Source organism: Pseudophryne corroboree, chromosome 6, assembly GCF_028390025.1.
Source record: "Pseudophryne corroboree isolate aPseCor3 chromosome 6, aPseCor3.hap2, whole genome shotgun sequence".
Lineage (NCBI taxonomy): Eukaryota > Metazoa > Chordata > Amphibia > Anura > Myobatrachidae > Pseudophryne > Pseudophryne corroboree.
In genome coordinates this window covers 491,063,938-491,080,405 of record NC_086449.1, presented here as the reverse complement: position 1 = coordinate 491,080,405, position 16,468 = coordinate 491,063,938, and the positions used below count along the sequence as shown (strand labels likewise).

Here is a 16,468-nt window from a genome sequence, read left to right as displayed (position 1 = left end):
CGTCGTTAGAAGGACCCAGTTGGAGATCCAGAAGGGACGACCCCTGCTCCCATCCAGAGGCATTTTTTTCTTCTTAACAGTTTTTAACTTATGAGGGAGGCTACTCATTGTGATGGCTGCTATTTTAGTATTTAGAAGAGAAGGAATTTAATTCTAATTATATTTTGCTGTCTTGCTCAGTTCACCTATTTATACACTTGTTTGTGCTGTTTAAGTTTTGTGACACTATGTTAAGTTACACATTTCATTGATCGATTTTTGCATTCATTTTGATGTTTATATTAGTATAAGAATAGATCAGTAGTTGGTGTACCCAAATAATAGCCCATCCGCCAATGTACGCATTATACAGTAGTCCATTTTTAACAATTTATTCAAACAACTGTGACTAATGACCTGTTAATAATCTTCATTTGTGCTGGTGACTCTAGGTTATTAATTAAACATTTGGTGACTAGTATTAGTGGAAGTAAAAACCTCCACATACAACAAAACCGTGTCAAATACAGTGACAAAAGGTTCCGTTTATTAGTGTCTACTAACACGATAGCCTGCCTTAGAATATTTTAAACTCCTTTTTATAAATAACTTTTCTAATAATGCACACTGCATATTTTATAGAGGTGCATTCTTAAAGTATGTTTATTGCTTTGAACTTAAATGTGCATACTGTACATTCTCATTTTATTTTTTTGTATTCAAGGATACAGGTCACTTGAGTTATGCATGTCCCAAAAATATGTTGGGAGATCGTGAACCTCCACAAAAGAAAGAGAAAAAGAAAAGGAAGAAGACCATTGAATTAGAAGAAGTGTAAGAATTAAATATATATAATTATTTTTTTATCTATATATATATATATATATATATATATATATATATATATACACACACACACACACACACACACACACACACACACACACACACACACACTATACATTATAATGTGTGTATTTTTATTTTTTGGGGGGGGGGGTTATTGTTGGATATTTACATATAAAGATTTTTGCTTCCTGTAGTCCGGAAGAGGAACAGAGTGAAGAGGAAGGCGAAGATCCTGCTCTTGACAGCCTTAGTCAAGCCATAGCTTTCCAGGTACAAATTTTGAATCACTGTAATGATGTAGAGGCATGTAACTAAAACAAAAATGTCAACTCCTATTCTGATTTGCAAACAGTTTTATTTCTGCTGCTTTTGGGCTTGTGCATAAAAATATAGGATTTTAATTACCTACCGGTAAATCCTTTTCTAGTAGTCCATAGGGGATACTAGGAATCCATTTAGTACCATGGGGTATAGACGGGTCCACTTGGAGCCATGGGCACTATAGAAGTTTTATAACGTGTGCTGTCTCCTCCCTCTATGACCCTCCTACCAGACTCCGTCTAGGAAACTGTGCCCGAGGAGACGGACATACTTTGAGAGAAGGAAAGTGGTGAGATTTCAAACCAGCACAACCAGAACAAGCGGAAAGCCATGCTAACCGAACTTGAAAAATCGTAACAGCAACAGCTGAATTAAACAACAGTATTTAAACAAGTAATCGTGCATGAAGAACGAAGCACCGGGCGGGCACCCAGTATCCCCTACGGACTACGAGAAAAGGATATACCGGTAGGTAATTAAAATCCTATTTTCTCTTACGTCCTAGGGGATACTGGGAATCCATTTAGTACCATTGGGAAGTACCAAAGCTCCCAAACCGGGTGGGACAGTGCTGAGGTTCCTGCAGAACTGATTGAGCAAACTGAAGGTCCTCAGAGGCCAAGGTATCTAACTTGTAAAACTTGGCAAACGTGTTTGAACCTGACCAAGTAGCTGCTCGGCAGAGTTGAAATGCCGAGACGCTCCGGGCAGCCGCCCATGAAGAACCCACCGACCTAGTAGAGAGTGGGCGTGTACAAATTTTGGAATCTGCAAGCCTGCCATGGAATAAGCATGCTGGATAGTGAGCCAGATCAAGCGTGCAATTGACTGCTTTGAAGCAGAACACCCAATCTTGTTGGTATCCTATAGAACGTACAGCGAGTTCGATTTTCCTGTAACAAGCAGTTTGCTTTACATATACCTTCAAAGCCCTTACAAAGTCCAAGTACTTTGAAGTAGCAGAGGTGTCAGGAATAACTGGGACCACAATTGGCTGGTTGATGTGAAATGCGACCTTAGGAAGGAATTGCTGACGAGTCCTGAGTTCAGCTCTGTCCTCATGGAAAATCAATTAGGGGCTCTTGTGAGACAATGCCCCCAGCTCCAATTCGTGCCTTGCCAATGCCAAGAGCGTGACGGTCTTCCACGTAAGATATTTTACGTCTACCTCCTCTAATGGTTCAAACCAGTCTGATTGGAGAAAATGTAGAACCAAATTGAGATACCAAGGTGCTGTGGGAGGCACAAAGGGAGGTTGGATATGAAGAACACCCTTCAAGAACGTCTGGACTTAATAGAGAGGAGCCAATTGTTTCTGAAAGAAAATAGACAAGGCCGAAATCTGAACTATTATGGAGCCTAGGCATAGGTCCACATCAACTCCCGACTGCAGATAAAGCAGGAAAAGTCCCAGATGAAATTCCACCGAAGAATATTGTCTGCTCTCACACCAAGAGACCTATTTCTTCCAGATCTGATGGTAATGTTTTCACGTTACCCTCTTCCTGGCTTGGATCATAGTAGGGATGACCTTGTCAGGAATCCCTATCAGCCGTTCAACTTCCATGCTGTCAAGCGTAGCTGTGGTAAGTCTTGATAAAGAATGGGCCCTGTTGTAGAAGAGCCTCTCATAGAGGCAGATGCCACGGATCTTCGATTAGCCTCTCGAGAAGAAACAAGTACACCAGCTGGTAGACCCACGGAGTTGTCAGGGCATCGACCACTACAGCCTGTGGGTCCCTCGACCTGAAACAATACCGCTTTAGCTTCTTGAGTCAGAGGCCATCATGTCGATTTGTGGATAACCTCATCGACGTGTCAGCCACTGGAACACCTCTGGGTGGAGGCCCCATTTCCCTGGGTGGAGGTCGTGTCTGATGAGAAAATCTGCTTCCCAGTTGTCTACTCCCGGAATGAAGATCGCCGACAATGCCGCAGCGTGTTTTTCCGCCCAGAGGAGAACTCTTGACACCTTTGACATTGCGGCACTGCTTTTCGTTCCGCCCTTTCGGTTTATGTACGTTACCGCCGTCGCATTTTCCGATTGAACTTGAATGGCCTGGTTCTGAAGAAGAGATGAGGCCTGCAGAAGGGCGTTGCTCTGAGTTCCAGGATGTTTATTGGAAGGACGACTTCTTGACTTGACCATCTTCCCTGAAACTGTACCCCCTGGGTGACTGCACCCCAACCTCTGAGGCTTGTGTCTGTGGTTAAAAGAATCCAATTCTGAATCCCGTACCTTCAACCCTTCACTAGGTGAGAAGTTTGTAGCCACCACAGGAGGGAGATCCTGGCTTTCGACGACAGACGAATCCTCTGGTGCATGTGAAGATGCAATCCGGACCATTTGTCCAATAGATCTAGCTGGAAGGGCCTCGCCTGAAACCTTCCGTACTGAATTGCTTCATAAGATGCCACCGTTTTCCCCAGAAGGCGGATGAATAGATGTGCCGAGATTCGGGTCAGCGTCAAGACAGCCCGAACCATCGACTGGATTACCATTGCCTTTTCCAAGGGAAGGAATGCTCTCTGGGACTCTGTGTCCAGTATCATTCCCAGGAAATGAAGCCTCTGCGTTGGCTCTAAGTGAGAGATTTTGGCAGGTTCAGAATCCACCCATGGTCCAGGAGTAATTTGGTTGTGAGACCAATGTTCTCCAACAAATGCTCCCTGGGCGCAACCTTGATCAATAGATCGTCCAGGTAAGGAATGATGTTCACTCCCTGTTTGTGGAGTAGCATCATCATCTCTGTCATCATCTTGGTGAACATCCTCGGTGCCGTGGAGAGACTGAATGGCAGGGCCTGAAACTGGTAGTGACAGTCCTGCAGTGCAAAAAGTATGTAAGTTTGATGAGGCAGCCAGATCGGAATGTGAAGGTACGCATCCTTGATATCCAGAGACACTAGGAATTCCCCCTCTTCCAGTCCTGAGATCACCGCTCTCAGACTCCATCTTGAACACTTGTAAGTATGGGTTCAATGATTTGAGATTCAGAATTGGTCTTACCGACCTGTCCGGTTTCAGAACTACAAACAAGCTGGAATAGTATCCTTTGTTTTGTAGGTGAGGTGGAACTGGGACAATTAACCCGAGTCTGTAACAGTTTTTGAATGGCTTCTTGTAAGGTTATCCTTGCTTCTGGAGAAACTGGTAAGCTTGATTTGAAGAATCTGTGAGGTGGGAGATCCTGGAACTCCAGACTGTAGCCCTGGGATATAAGGTCTGTGACCCAGGTATCCTGGCAAGATCTTGTTCAAACTTGACTGAAGCAATTTAGCCGGGCTCCCACCTGCCTGTCTCCCAGGCATCATGGTCCACAGTCATGCGGAAGGTTTTGAGGAAGCAGAGCCTGAGCCCTGTTCCTGTGGACCAGCAGTCGCAGGTCTGCGTGGTTTACCTCTAGCACCTCTGGCGGAGGAAGAAGAACCTCTGGCCTTGCCCCTAAACTTTGCAGTCCGAAAGGACTATAAAATTGGTCCTGAGTAGGCCTTCCTAGCTGGCGGAGCTGCAGAAGGTAGATAGGTGGACTTACCCGCAGTAGCTCATGAGATCCACTTGTCGAGTTTGTCGCCAAATAAGGCCTCACCTGTGAAAGGCAGGCCTTCCACACCTTTCTTGGAGTCCACGTCGGCAGTCCACTGACGCAGCCATAATCTCCTGTGTGCCGACACTGCCATAGCTGTGGTGCGTGCATTAAGCAAACCTAACTCTTTAATGGCTTCAACCATAAAGTTTGCAGAGTCTTGTATGTGTTGCAGGAATAAAACCATTTCCTCTTCAGGTAAGGTGTCTAACCCCTCATTAAATTACCAGACCATTTAGCAATGGCTCGAGTAATTCACCCACATGCTATAGTGGGTCTTTGGGCCACCCCTGCAGCTGTATACAAAGATTTGAGTGTAGTCTCAATCTTACGATCAGCTGTATCCTTTTGGGAGGCTGCACCAGGCACAGGTAGTACTATTTTACGTGAGAGCCTGGAGACTGATGTATCCACTATCTGTGCATTATCCCATTTTTTTCCTATCCTTAGGAGGAAAAGGAAAAGATGATAATAACCGCCTAGGAATTTGACATTTCTGGATTAACCCACGGTTCTTCATACAGGGTATTTAGTTCCTTTGACACAGGAAAAGTGGCTGAGGATTTTTTTTTTCTTTCTTTATATTAAAGTAAGATTCCTCACACTCCTCTGTCACCTTATCAGGGATATTTAGGACTTCTCTGATAGAATCTGAGAGCCTCTACACCCTGCGACAGAGTGCCCTCCCCAACCTCTATGACCACCTCCCCTTCCTCCCATTTCTGTCCCGTCATTATCAGTCAGAATGCAGGATATGGGCCAAAGTACGTTTTGCGGACCATTGGTAGAGGACTGAGACGCTGGTCTGAGTCCTTTTGCATAAACTCAGCCATAGACTGTCTTAAGTATTGCGTCTCCTTCTCATTACGAGATCATTTAGTAGAGATGGTGGAAATCATCCCCCTAATGGAGTCCAGCCATGCTGACTCCGCCCAACTAGCCTGAGAAGGGATAATACACTGAGTACACACTACTAAACCCCCTGGAGAAGAGGAACACTGTGCCTTACATGAAACACACTCTTTGCCTGACATACTGCAGCAGTTTCAGTGCACACACAGGAAAAGGTTAAATGCACAATTAACCTACAAAGAGCCCTTCCCGAGAGAGGATAGAACCAGCACACAACGCCCTTATCGCTAAAGCTAAGCTTAGCCGGGTCGCAGACTAAGTACCTAGATTCGGGACTTATATACTAGTGTACTAGCTCCCCCCTGCTTTGACCCCCAGGTACCGCTGAGTTGCACGTCTCCGAAGTCAGCGTCTGTGCTGCTGCAGTGAGGGAAAATGGCGCCTGTGAGCTGCTGTATCCGCTCATAGTGAAGCCCTGCCCCTGTAATGGCGCACGTTCTTCCCGCTCTTCTTTATACTGGCTTAGTGTCAGTAAAATGGAGTAAGCCCCCGTTTAAGCCTGTATTGCCAGTCTGTGTACTGTTTGTACTTCAGTGTACTAAGTCTTGAGACTCATTCTGCCCCTTGTAGAAGCTGTGCGTCTCTGTACTCTAATGCCACCATAATGGGCAGCGGCCCGCTAACCGGGATGCCGGCTTAGTACTCACCACTCTTCTTTCGTCTGGCTATGTTAGGGGTGGCGCCGTGCTGTGGGAATGTACGCTCGCCATGGTGGGGCTTGCGAATAGTTCCCTCAGGAGCTAGCGTCCTGTCAGCGGGTAATGGGATCATTAACCCTTACTGCGGTTGGGCCGTTTCCTCCCCCCCCCCCCCCTAAGTCCCACGAAACAGGCAGGCTGGTGCCATCCAGTTCTGCCTGAAAACAACAAACTTTGAAAATAAATGCAGAAATCTCTTCAGGAGCGTCCAGAGATGTGATCGGCTCCTTCGGGCACATTTTCTAAACTGAGTCTGGTAGTAGGGGCATAGAGGGAGGAGCCAGCACACGTTATTAAACTTCTATAGTGCCCATGCCTCCAAGTGGACCCGTCTATACCCCATGGTACTAAAAGGATTCCCAATATCCCCTAGGATGTAAGAGAAAAAAAGATTAAAGTGTTAGAGTTAGGCAAAAATTGTATTTTGTACTCAAATCGCTTTAACATCTCTCTGCAGCATTGTGTACTAGGCTTGCAGACATAGGGGTATATTCAACTGAAGTCGAAAACTGCCGTCTGTCGAAAAGAATCCTGATTCGACATATTTAATATTTGGCCAAATTTTTCGACAAGTCGATAAATTCCGCCGATCCACGTGGTTAAGTCGAAAACGGGGCCAAATCAGACAGGTTTTGGCCCCTTTTCGACCATCTCAGTCCGACATCAAAATGATGTCGGACTGAGATGCGGAGCCGGAGGAGCCGCAGGGAGATGGGTGGACAGCCGGCGGGCACACAGGAGAGATCAGCGCTGCATCAGCTGCTGGAGCCGGGTGGAAGCTGCCGTGAGGTCGGGCGGCTGAGTGACATCCTGCTACAGCGCTACTCCGTAGCGCTGATCTCTCCTGTGTGCCCGCCGACTGTCCCCCCGTGGCTCGCCCCCCCTGTGTCCCATCTAAATTCGACTTGAAAAAGGGGTTGTCTGATCCATTCCGATCCAAATACATGTCGGAATGGATCCGACTTTAATTGAATATACCTCATAAACGCTTAATATTGTACTAGTCAGTCATGATCATGTGCCCTGCAGGCAAGGCTGCAGCTGGAGAAAATTTTGCCACAGTTTGTGTTAACGGAAAATTTGGATACATTTTCTTATGGAATTGTTCACAGTGAACACTTATCCATAATGGGAGTGTACAAGCTTATATAGTTTAAAACCAGTTCTAAAATGATCTTTGCAGAACTCAAGGGGGGGGAATTCAGCTTTCTTTGGGCACCCGACAGGAGCTATTCAGTTGTTTGCCAATGGGCACCCATTATTTCTGCTCTCACCCTCCTGAAGTGATAAACAGAAATCCAGCCAAATTATTGTTTTGGCTGCATGCCTAATGCTTTGCACAGGTTTAGCCACTTTGTGTCTAAACCCTATGCATTTTGGCACAATAAGCAATGGGCACTTGGGCCAACTTATGGAACAATTGAACATCTCCCCACAGGCGCCCATTACTCACATGCCCCAAAACAATTTAATTATCCCATAAGAGTTAATAATTGTGCAGAGGACTTCAGCGTAACTGTAGCAATGTAAACAATCAACAATATTGTACAATGCCTGCTAAGTTGAATAGAAGAATGTAGGTTGAAAATGTGAGTGCCATGCTCGTTACTGTGGTAGTATTTTAAATTGAATAGTTGCATTGAAAATTCTCCAGGTCACAAGCAGTCTGTTTAGGAAAAACTTCAATATAGTGTTATTTAATTCTCTTAGAGAACTCCCTTCTATGCAATGGACGCGATTTCTTGTTCACAATTTTTACTCCATATCCTACAGAGGTGCACAAGAAAACTTGCAATGCCATGGCTACAGTAATTGGCTGATAAGTGCACAACTGGCAGCACACCCTATGTGTATTGTCGTCAATCAATGCTGAGCATATATGTTAGCTAGAAGTCTACACGCCTTTCGTTCAGGCTTTTAACAAAGCCAAAGAAATGGAAGATGGAGAAGAAGCTGTGGATAACACATGTATTTAGATATATTGTTTACTCGTATAATTTTCTAGGTTCCCAAAAGAAATTTACGGAATACTGTTTCTTTTTCATCCACTAGGGGTCACTGGAGTACTCTTGGGATATGGACGGCTTCCGTAGGAAACAGCACTGAATATTTAAATTTAGAACACTCCACCCCTCCATATCCCCGAGTACCTCAGTGTTTTTTCTGTGCTCGAAGTAGTAACAGCTCTGTGAGTCCACAATTACTTTTAATTATTTTTCTATTTTATATACATCCCTTTCCCCCTTCCAAAAGGCAGGGTCAGGGATTGTGCACGCTGCTGAAGCAGCAGTGGCGTGTCGGTCCTCACTGAATGAGCTCCCTCACAGCCACACACAGATCTCCTGCTCAGGCTGGCCGGCGCTTGTACAGAAGCCCCGTCGGAGCCTCATCACAAACAGGAGTGCAGGTATGTGTACGGGGCGGTCAGCTCCCGCTGCCGCCCCGAGGTGTGGGGACATTGTTATGCAGGATCCTATGCAGACGCCCGGCCGCCGCCGCTGCTCTGCCCGCTCACACGGCTCCGGCCGCCGCCGCTGCTCTGCCACTCACACTGCTTCGGCCGCCGCCGCTGCTCTGCTCATGCTGCTCCGGCCCCCACCGCTGCTTCCCGCTGCTCACAGCGCTCGATACACAGCGCTTCACGATCCCCGCTCTCTGTCTCTAACGGTCACTGGGAGATGCGGCTCCACACGCTGCACTGGCCGCCGCTCTGTGTCTGAAAGCATACAGGGGGGAAAGGGGGCATAATCAGGGGGCAATACAGTAAGATAACCTGCAACAGCAGATGCTAGGCTGCAGGGGTATTTACACAGGATTTCATGCACTGTGATTATATGTGAGAGCATGGCAGCCATTTTAACCATGCTTCCTGTGTCTTCCTGCTGTGATTCCAGAACGTTCCAGTACTACATCTCTACTCCACCGGAGGCGCAGGGGTGTTAGTGGGAATTTGGGATCACATTTCATAGTACTGGCCACGTGTACTGCACTTGGCCAGATAGATATATATATATATATATATATATATATATATATATATATATATATATATATAGAGACACCTTACTACTATTTTACTGAGTCGTGCAAGTGTCTGTTTTTGTGTATTGTGTTGTCTGTTCGCAAGATAGAAACTATGCTAAAGTCCATGTATGTAGCAGCAGGAGTGATGCTGAGACCTGGATTGGTTGGCATCTGGGTCACTAAGGCGCTCATAATATGGATTACAGAACTCAAATCTGCTTTACATGACGAAAATCTGATACTTCTTGCAAATCAAATGTGTGAGGCTGCAGAGTATCTCTGTACAGCGTCTACTGACGTCTGTCAGCTCACTTCTCGTATTTCATCGTCGCTAGTTACGGCACGACGAGCACTCTGGCTGCGTGCTTATCAAGCGGAGGCAGAGGTCAAACGAGGTATAGAGGCGTTGCCTTACAATGGCAAGAAGTTGTTTGGTCCTGAATTGGGAGCATGGATTGCTGAGGCTACGGGAGGTAAGTCGGTTTTCTTACCATTGCCTCCACCGGTATCAAGAAGGAGGTACGCTGGACCTTCGTTCAAATCCTTTAGACCTCAGTTCTTTCGAGGACGTGGCAGAGGAACAGCCACGCCTGCTAGACGTGGTCGTGGTTTCCAACAAACCAACACAAGTCGCCAGGACGCTAAGGCTACCGACAAACCAGTGGCATGACGGGCTACCAGCCCATCTCGGTTCTCCGATTGTGGGAGCACGCCTTCAGACGTTCCATTTGGCGTGGTTCCACACATTCCGCGGATGGGTGGATCCGCAATAGAGTTCGACTGTTTTCCGCCTCTGCGGTTTTTCAAGACAGGATTGCCTCTGTCGGACGACAAGAGGGCGGTTCTGCAAATTGCCATTCAGTCCATACTGGATTCAGCAGTTTTGATTCCGGTCCCTGTACATCAACAGGGTCAGGGTTATTATTCCAGTCTGTTTCTGGTACCGAAGCTGGATGGCTCAGTCAGACCAATATTGAACTTAAAGGGTCTCAATCAGTACATAACTTACTACAGATTCAAGAGAGTAAGGCACCAGCAAAAACTAAAAAGCATAATTGCAAAGTCTGTAGCAGTGTGTTACCGGATGGATCTACCACATGTACAGTATGTTTTGTGGATTCGGTTCAGAATACAATTTCTGCTCCAGTTTTACAGCCAATTTCCTCACCGAACCCTCCTTGGGAAATGCTAGCCAATGTACTGGCTGGGTTGCAATCAGAATTGGCCGCCGCTCGACAAGAGCGGGAAACGGCAAGATCTGAGTCTAGGGTGAGACCGCCAGAACTACCGGAGGCGTCTCAGCCTTGCGAAAGGTCCAAATCCATTTTGGGTAAACGGGATAAATTTCATATGTCTTATGATTTTCCAGTTTCTGCTATGTTGCATTCTGACGATTCCATGCCAGACCTCACGGAACAAGATGAGGGTGAGGAGGGCGAAGTGGAGTCAGATAGTGAGGATTTTAACAGCCCCGGCATTGATAATCTCATCAGAGCGGTGCATCAGTCTCTGAGGTTTACTGAAACTGAGGAGCCTCTCACAAATGATCAGGTCGTATTTACTAAACGACAAAGAACTCCAATAAGTTTTCCTGTCTCGGAATCTCTTAATCAGATGTTAGTAGAAACACGACAGAATCCAGATAAACGGTTTTCTATACCTCGCAGATTTAAGTCTAGTTACCCGTTTCCAGACTCGGTAACATGTACATGGGAGAATCCACCAATAGTTGATTCGTCAGTGTCGAAGCTTACCAAGAAATTAACCATACCAGTGCCAGCGGCTACTACGCTTAAAGACCCTTCAGATGGAGTCTCTGCGTTCCGTGATTGCGGGTTTAGAGCCAAAGGAATTTATGATTGCGCTAGATCTCAAGGATGCGTACTTACACATTCCGATTTGGCAGCCTCATCAGAAATTCTTGCGGTTTGCAATACGCCAGAACCATTACCAGTTTCAGGCTCTACCGTTTGGCCTATCATCAGCGCCTCGGGTATTCACCAAAGTGATGTCTGTGATGATAGCTCATCTCAGATCCCTGGGAGTGACAATAGTTCCGTATTTAGACGTTCTGCTCATCAAAGCACCGTCTCAACAGATGCTTCTCCAACATGCGCTGCTAACGTACAATGTACTGGTTCACCACGGTTGGATTGTCAACTTCAAGAAATCACATCTAATTCCGTCTCAACGCCTTCAATTCCTAGGTATGATTCTCGATACGGTCAATCAAAGAATTTACCTACCACAACAGAAAGTACAGATTCTACGCCATCTAGTACAATTACTGCTCAAGCCACGCACAGTGTCTGTACACTTGTGCATTCGCCTCTTAGGCACAATGGTGGCAGCTTTCGAAGCGCTTCAGTTCGGAAGATTTCACTCACGTCCTTTTTCAACTGAATGTGCTCGCCCAGTGGTCGGGCTCGCATCTGCAGATTCACCACAGGGTGAGGTTGTCGCCAAGGGCAAGAGTGTCTCTGCTCTGGTGGCTCAAGGAACACAATTTAACCGCAGGGAGACTGTTCGGAGGCTGGAATTGGATAATTCTAACGACAGACGCCAGTCTCAGAGGTTGGGGAGCGGTAGTTCAAAATTGTCAGCTCCAGGGTCTCTGGGCGGATCACGAAAGATTGCTGTCTATAAATGTCCTGGAACTCCGCGCAATTTACAATGCGCTACGACAAGCGGTGCACATGCTTCGCTCTCAGACTGTCCAAGTGCAGTCAGACAATGCGACGGCGGTCGCATACATCAACAAACAAGGAGGAACGAGAAGCCGCATGGCAATGCGGGAGGTAGCTCGAATCCTCAATTGGGCGGAATGCCACCAGGTGATATTGTCGGCCGTGTTCATTCCGGGAGTGGACAACTGGGAAGCGGATTATCTCAGTCGTCGGGATTTTCATCCAGGAGAATGGGCATTAAATCCAGAAGTGTTTCACATATTGGTTCAGCGATGGGGTTATCCTCAGGTGGACCTGATGGCGTCTCGACACAATCACCAAACGCTCCAGTATGTGTCCAGAACAAGAGATCCAAAGGCAGTGGCGGTGGATGCTCTCACCGTCGCGTGGCCGTACAGTCTTGTGTATCTGTTTCCACCGTTTCCGTTGCTCCCTCTGGTGCTAAAACGGATCAAAAGAGAGTCTGTCACAGTCATACTAGTGGCGCCTCATTGGCCTCGGAGAGCTTGGTTCTCGGATCTCCGATGACTTCTCGCAGACGATCCTTGGCCGCTCCCACTACGTCCAGACCTGTTACAACAGGGTCCGTTCCTTTACCCCAATTTAGCGCGGCTGCGTTTGACGGGGTGGCTGTTGAGACCGCTCTCTTAAGAAGAGAGGGCATTCCAGAATCGGTTATACCAACCATGTTACGAGCTAGGAAGCCGGTTACGGCAGCTCATTATTACAGAATATGGCGTGCCTATATAGGTTGGTGTGAAGCTCGTAAGTTTCCGACATCATCTTTCAAGTTATCCCGCCTTTTGTTATTTCTACAGACGGGGTTAGATGGAGGACTGCGTTTATCTACACTAAAGGTGCAGGTATCTGCTTTGTCAATTTACTTTCAAAGACGATTGGCTCTATTGCCGTCTATACACACTTTTTTCCAAGGTGTCCTCAGAGTTCAGCCTCCATTCATTCCACCTACAGCGCCATGGGACTTGAATCTGGTTTTAGATTTCTTACAGTCTTCATATTTTGAACCCTTACAGCAAGTGGATATAAAGTTTCTCACTTGGAAAACAATTTTTCTTCTAGCCTTCGCTTCGGCAAGGCGTGTTTCAGATTTAGGTGCCTTGCACATGCAAGCCACCGTATTTGGTGTTTCATGATGACAGAGCGGAACTTCGGACGAATCCCGCTATCTTACCAAAGGTAGTGTCATCTTTTCACATCAATAAACCAATAGTAGTTCCTGTGTTGACAGCACATTCTGGAACTCTGGATGTGGTACGCGCATTACGCATTTATGTATCCCGAACGTCTTCAGTTCGTAAGACGGATACGTTGTTTGTTCTCTATGATGCTGCCAAGATGGGTTGGCCAGCGTCTAAACAAACCTTATCCAGATGGATAAAACTGACCATACGTCAGGCTTACCTTCATGCTAGGTTACAGCCGCCTACATCAGTAACCGCTCATTCCACACGTTCTGTGGGAACTTCATGGGCAGCTGGTCGGGGGGCTTCTACGACGCAGCTTTGCCGTGCGGCTACATGGTCTTCAGTGCACACGTTTGTGCGCTTTTACAAGTTTGATACGTTTGCGGCATCAGCATCTAGCTTTGGCCGCCTAGTGTAACAGGTGCCAAACAGCTCTCCCGCCCACGGGGGAAGCTTTGGTACGTCCGAAGAGTACTCCAGTGACCCCTAGTGGATGAAAAAGAAAATAGGATTTTGGTACTTACCAGGTAAATCCTTTTCTTTGAATCCATAGGGGGCACTGGACGCCCACCCAGAACAGTTTTACCTAGTTTGTGGTGAGTTCTGAGGATCTTATGGTAACACACTCTCACCGACTGGTTCAAATTATCAAGTGCTGGTTATGGTGTCAACTGTTTAGTTGTCAGTAACGTTATGTGTCAACTTCGTTATTGTCTTATGTTATATGTAATACTCCATTGTCAACCTCTCTATAGTTCCTGTTTGGCTCAGTAAAAAACACTGAGGTACTCGGGGATATGGAGGGGTGGAGTGTTCTAAATTTAAATATTCAGTGCTGTTTTCTACGGAAGCCGTCCATATCCCAAGAGTACTCCAGTGCCCCCTATGGATTCAAAGAAAAGGATTTACCTGGTAAGTACCAAAATCCTATTTTTTCTCTTTTCTTTATTGTAGCAAGCAAGAATTGAAGAAGAAAAATACAAATTCAGACCGGCTTCAGGAGAAGCCTCTGCATCCGATGACTCAAGGCGACCGAGAATTAAAAAAAGTGCATATTTCAGTGATGAAGAGGAGTTTAGCGACTAAGTGTATCACTATATTTCTATATTTCAATTGTTTTTTGCCCACACAAGGAGATTAGCCCAGTGCTCACTTTGTAGATATAATTTAGTACTTAATAAGCATTTTTGAAATTGGCTTCCTCTAATGCGATTACATTTTTCCTCATTACTTTGACAAATCCATAACTACAGATATTTTATTTTTATTGTGAAATAGGTTCAATAATGTTTCTAGCTTAGTATAATATAGCTTTTTGGGTATTGCCAAATTGCCACTTTCATGTATGTATGTATGTATGTATGTATGTATGTATGTATGTTCTGCAGAATATTAAAATTTACTGTTCGAAAGCTCTTTAGTGACCAAAAGTAATAGCTGAATATGATGGATTCTTTCTTGTCACTTAAAGGAAACACATTAAGAGTTCGGGCTGTGGTTGAAGTGTAATCTGCATCAGTGACACCATGTGGTTTTTCAATCTCCGCATTCTTATAATGAAAAAGCATCTCTTGACATACATCTGTCTACAATTTACTGGAAGCAGGGAGAAGCATTAATAAGCTCTGAAATATGAATAACTCTGTGAGTGGGGGTCATGTTTAGACCTGGTGACATGTATCAGGTTACAGGTGTAATTGATAATGTGAATGAGCCATTAATCTGTTCATTTTATTATTTGGTGTATGATTTGGAAATTGTTTTGATTTTTGTATGTGACGGCCATACTTATTTGAAAAAGCATATTGCCTATAACTGGTAAGACTCTTCTTCTTTTGTTAGGTTATTCGGTTTCTGCTCAATTGACTCCTTTACTTGCATGAGCTTCCCTCACACTATCCAAAAACATACTAGTAGATTAACTGACTTCTGTCAGAAAATTAACTTCCTCGTATGTGTAAGTGACCATGTGGTAGAGAAGATGGATTGTAAATTGCGCTGGGGCAGGGACTGGTGTGAATGACTAAATATTCTCTGCAAAGCGCTAAGGGAATTAATAAGAATTTACTTACCGATAATTCTATTTCTCGTAGTCCGTAGTGGATGCTGGGGACTCCGTAAGGACCATGGGGAATAGCGGCTCCGCAGGAGACAGGGCACAAAAGTAAAAGCTTTAGGATCAGGTGGTGTGCACTGGCTCCTCCCCCTATGACCCTCCTCCAAGCCTCAGTTAGGATACTGTGCCCGGACGAGCGTACACAATAAGGAAGGATTTTGAATCCCGGGTAAGACTCATACCAGCCACACCAATCACACTGTACAACCTGTGATCTGAACCCAGTTAACAGCATGATAACAGCGGAGCCTCTGAAAAGATGGCTCACAACAATAATAACCCGATTTTTGTAACAATAACTATGTACAAGTATTGCAGACAATCCGCACTTGGGATGGGCGCCCAGCATCCACTACGGACTACGAGAAATAGAATTATCGGTAAGTAAATTCTTATTTTCTCTGACGTCCTAAGTGGATGCTGGGGACTCCGTAAGGACCATGGGGATTATACCAAAGCTCCCAAACGGGCGGGAGAGTGCGGATGACTCTGCAGCACCGAATGAGAGAACTCCAGGTCCTCCTCAGCCAGGGTATCAAATTTGTAAAATTTTGCAAACGTGTTTGCCCCTGACCAAGTAGCAGCTCGGCAAAGTTGTAAAGCCGAGACCCCTCGGGCAGCCGCCCAAGATGAGCCCACCTTCCTTGTGGAATGGGCATTTACATATTTTGGCTGTGGCAGGCCTGCCACAGAATGTGCAAGCTGAATTGTACTACACATCCAACTAGCAATCGTCTGCTTAGAAGCAAGAGCACCCAGTTTGTTGAGTGCATACAGGATAACAGCAAGTCAGTTTTCCTGACTCCAGCCGTCCTGGAAATATATATTTTCAGGGCCCTGACAACATCTAGCAACTTGGAGTCCTCCAAGTCCCTAGTAGCCGCAGGTACCACAATAAGCTGGTTCAGGTGAAACGCTGACACCACCTTAGGGAGAAACTGGGGACGAGTCCGCAGCTCTGCCCTGTCCGAATGGACAATCAGATATGGGCTTTTGTGAGACAAAGCCGCCAATTCTGACACTCGCCTGGCCGAGGCCAGGGCCAACAGCATGGTTACTTTCCATGTGAGATATTTCAAATCCACAGATTT

At 45.9% G+C, this 16,468-nt stretch overlaps 1 protein-coding gene across 2 annotated transcripts in view; it reads left to right on the top strand.

Annotated features, from left to right (window-relative positions):
- ZCRB1 (zinc finger CCHC-type and RNA binding motif containing 1) overlaps window positions 1-15,076 on the top strand; it is a 43,816-nt gene extending 28,740 nt beyond the window's left edge. For both annotated transcript variants that reach the window (XM_063927336.1, XM_063927335.1), the window contains exons 6-8: window positions 704-813; window positions 1,023-1,098; window positions 14,216-15,076. In XM_063927336.1, coding sequence (XP_063783406.1) covers window positions 704-813; window positions 1,023-1,098; window positions 14,216-14,347 — 318 coding nt within the window. In that variant the 3' untranslated portion in view covers window positions 14,348-15,076. The remainder of the gene's footprint in view (window positions 1-703; window positions 814-1,022; window positions 1,099-14,215) is intronic.
- The last annotated feature ends 1,392 nt before the right edge of the window (window positions 15,077-16,468 follow it).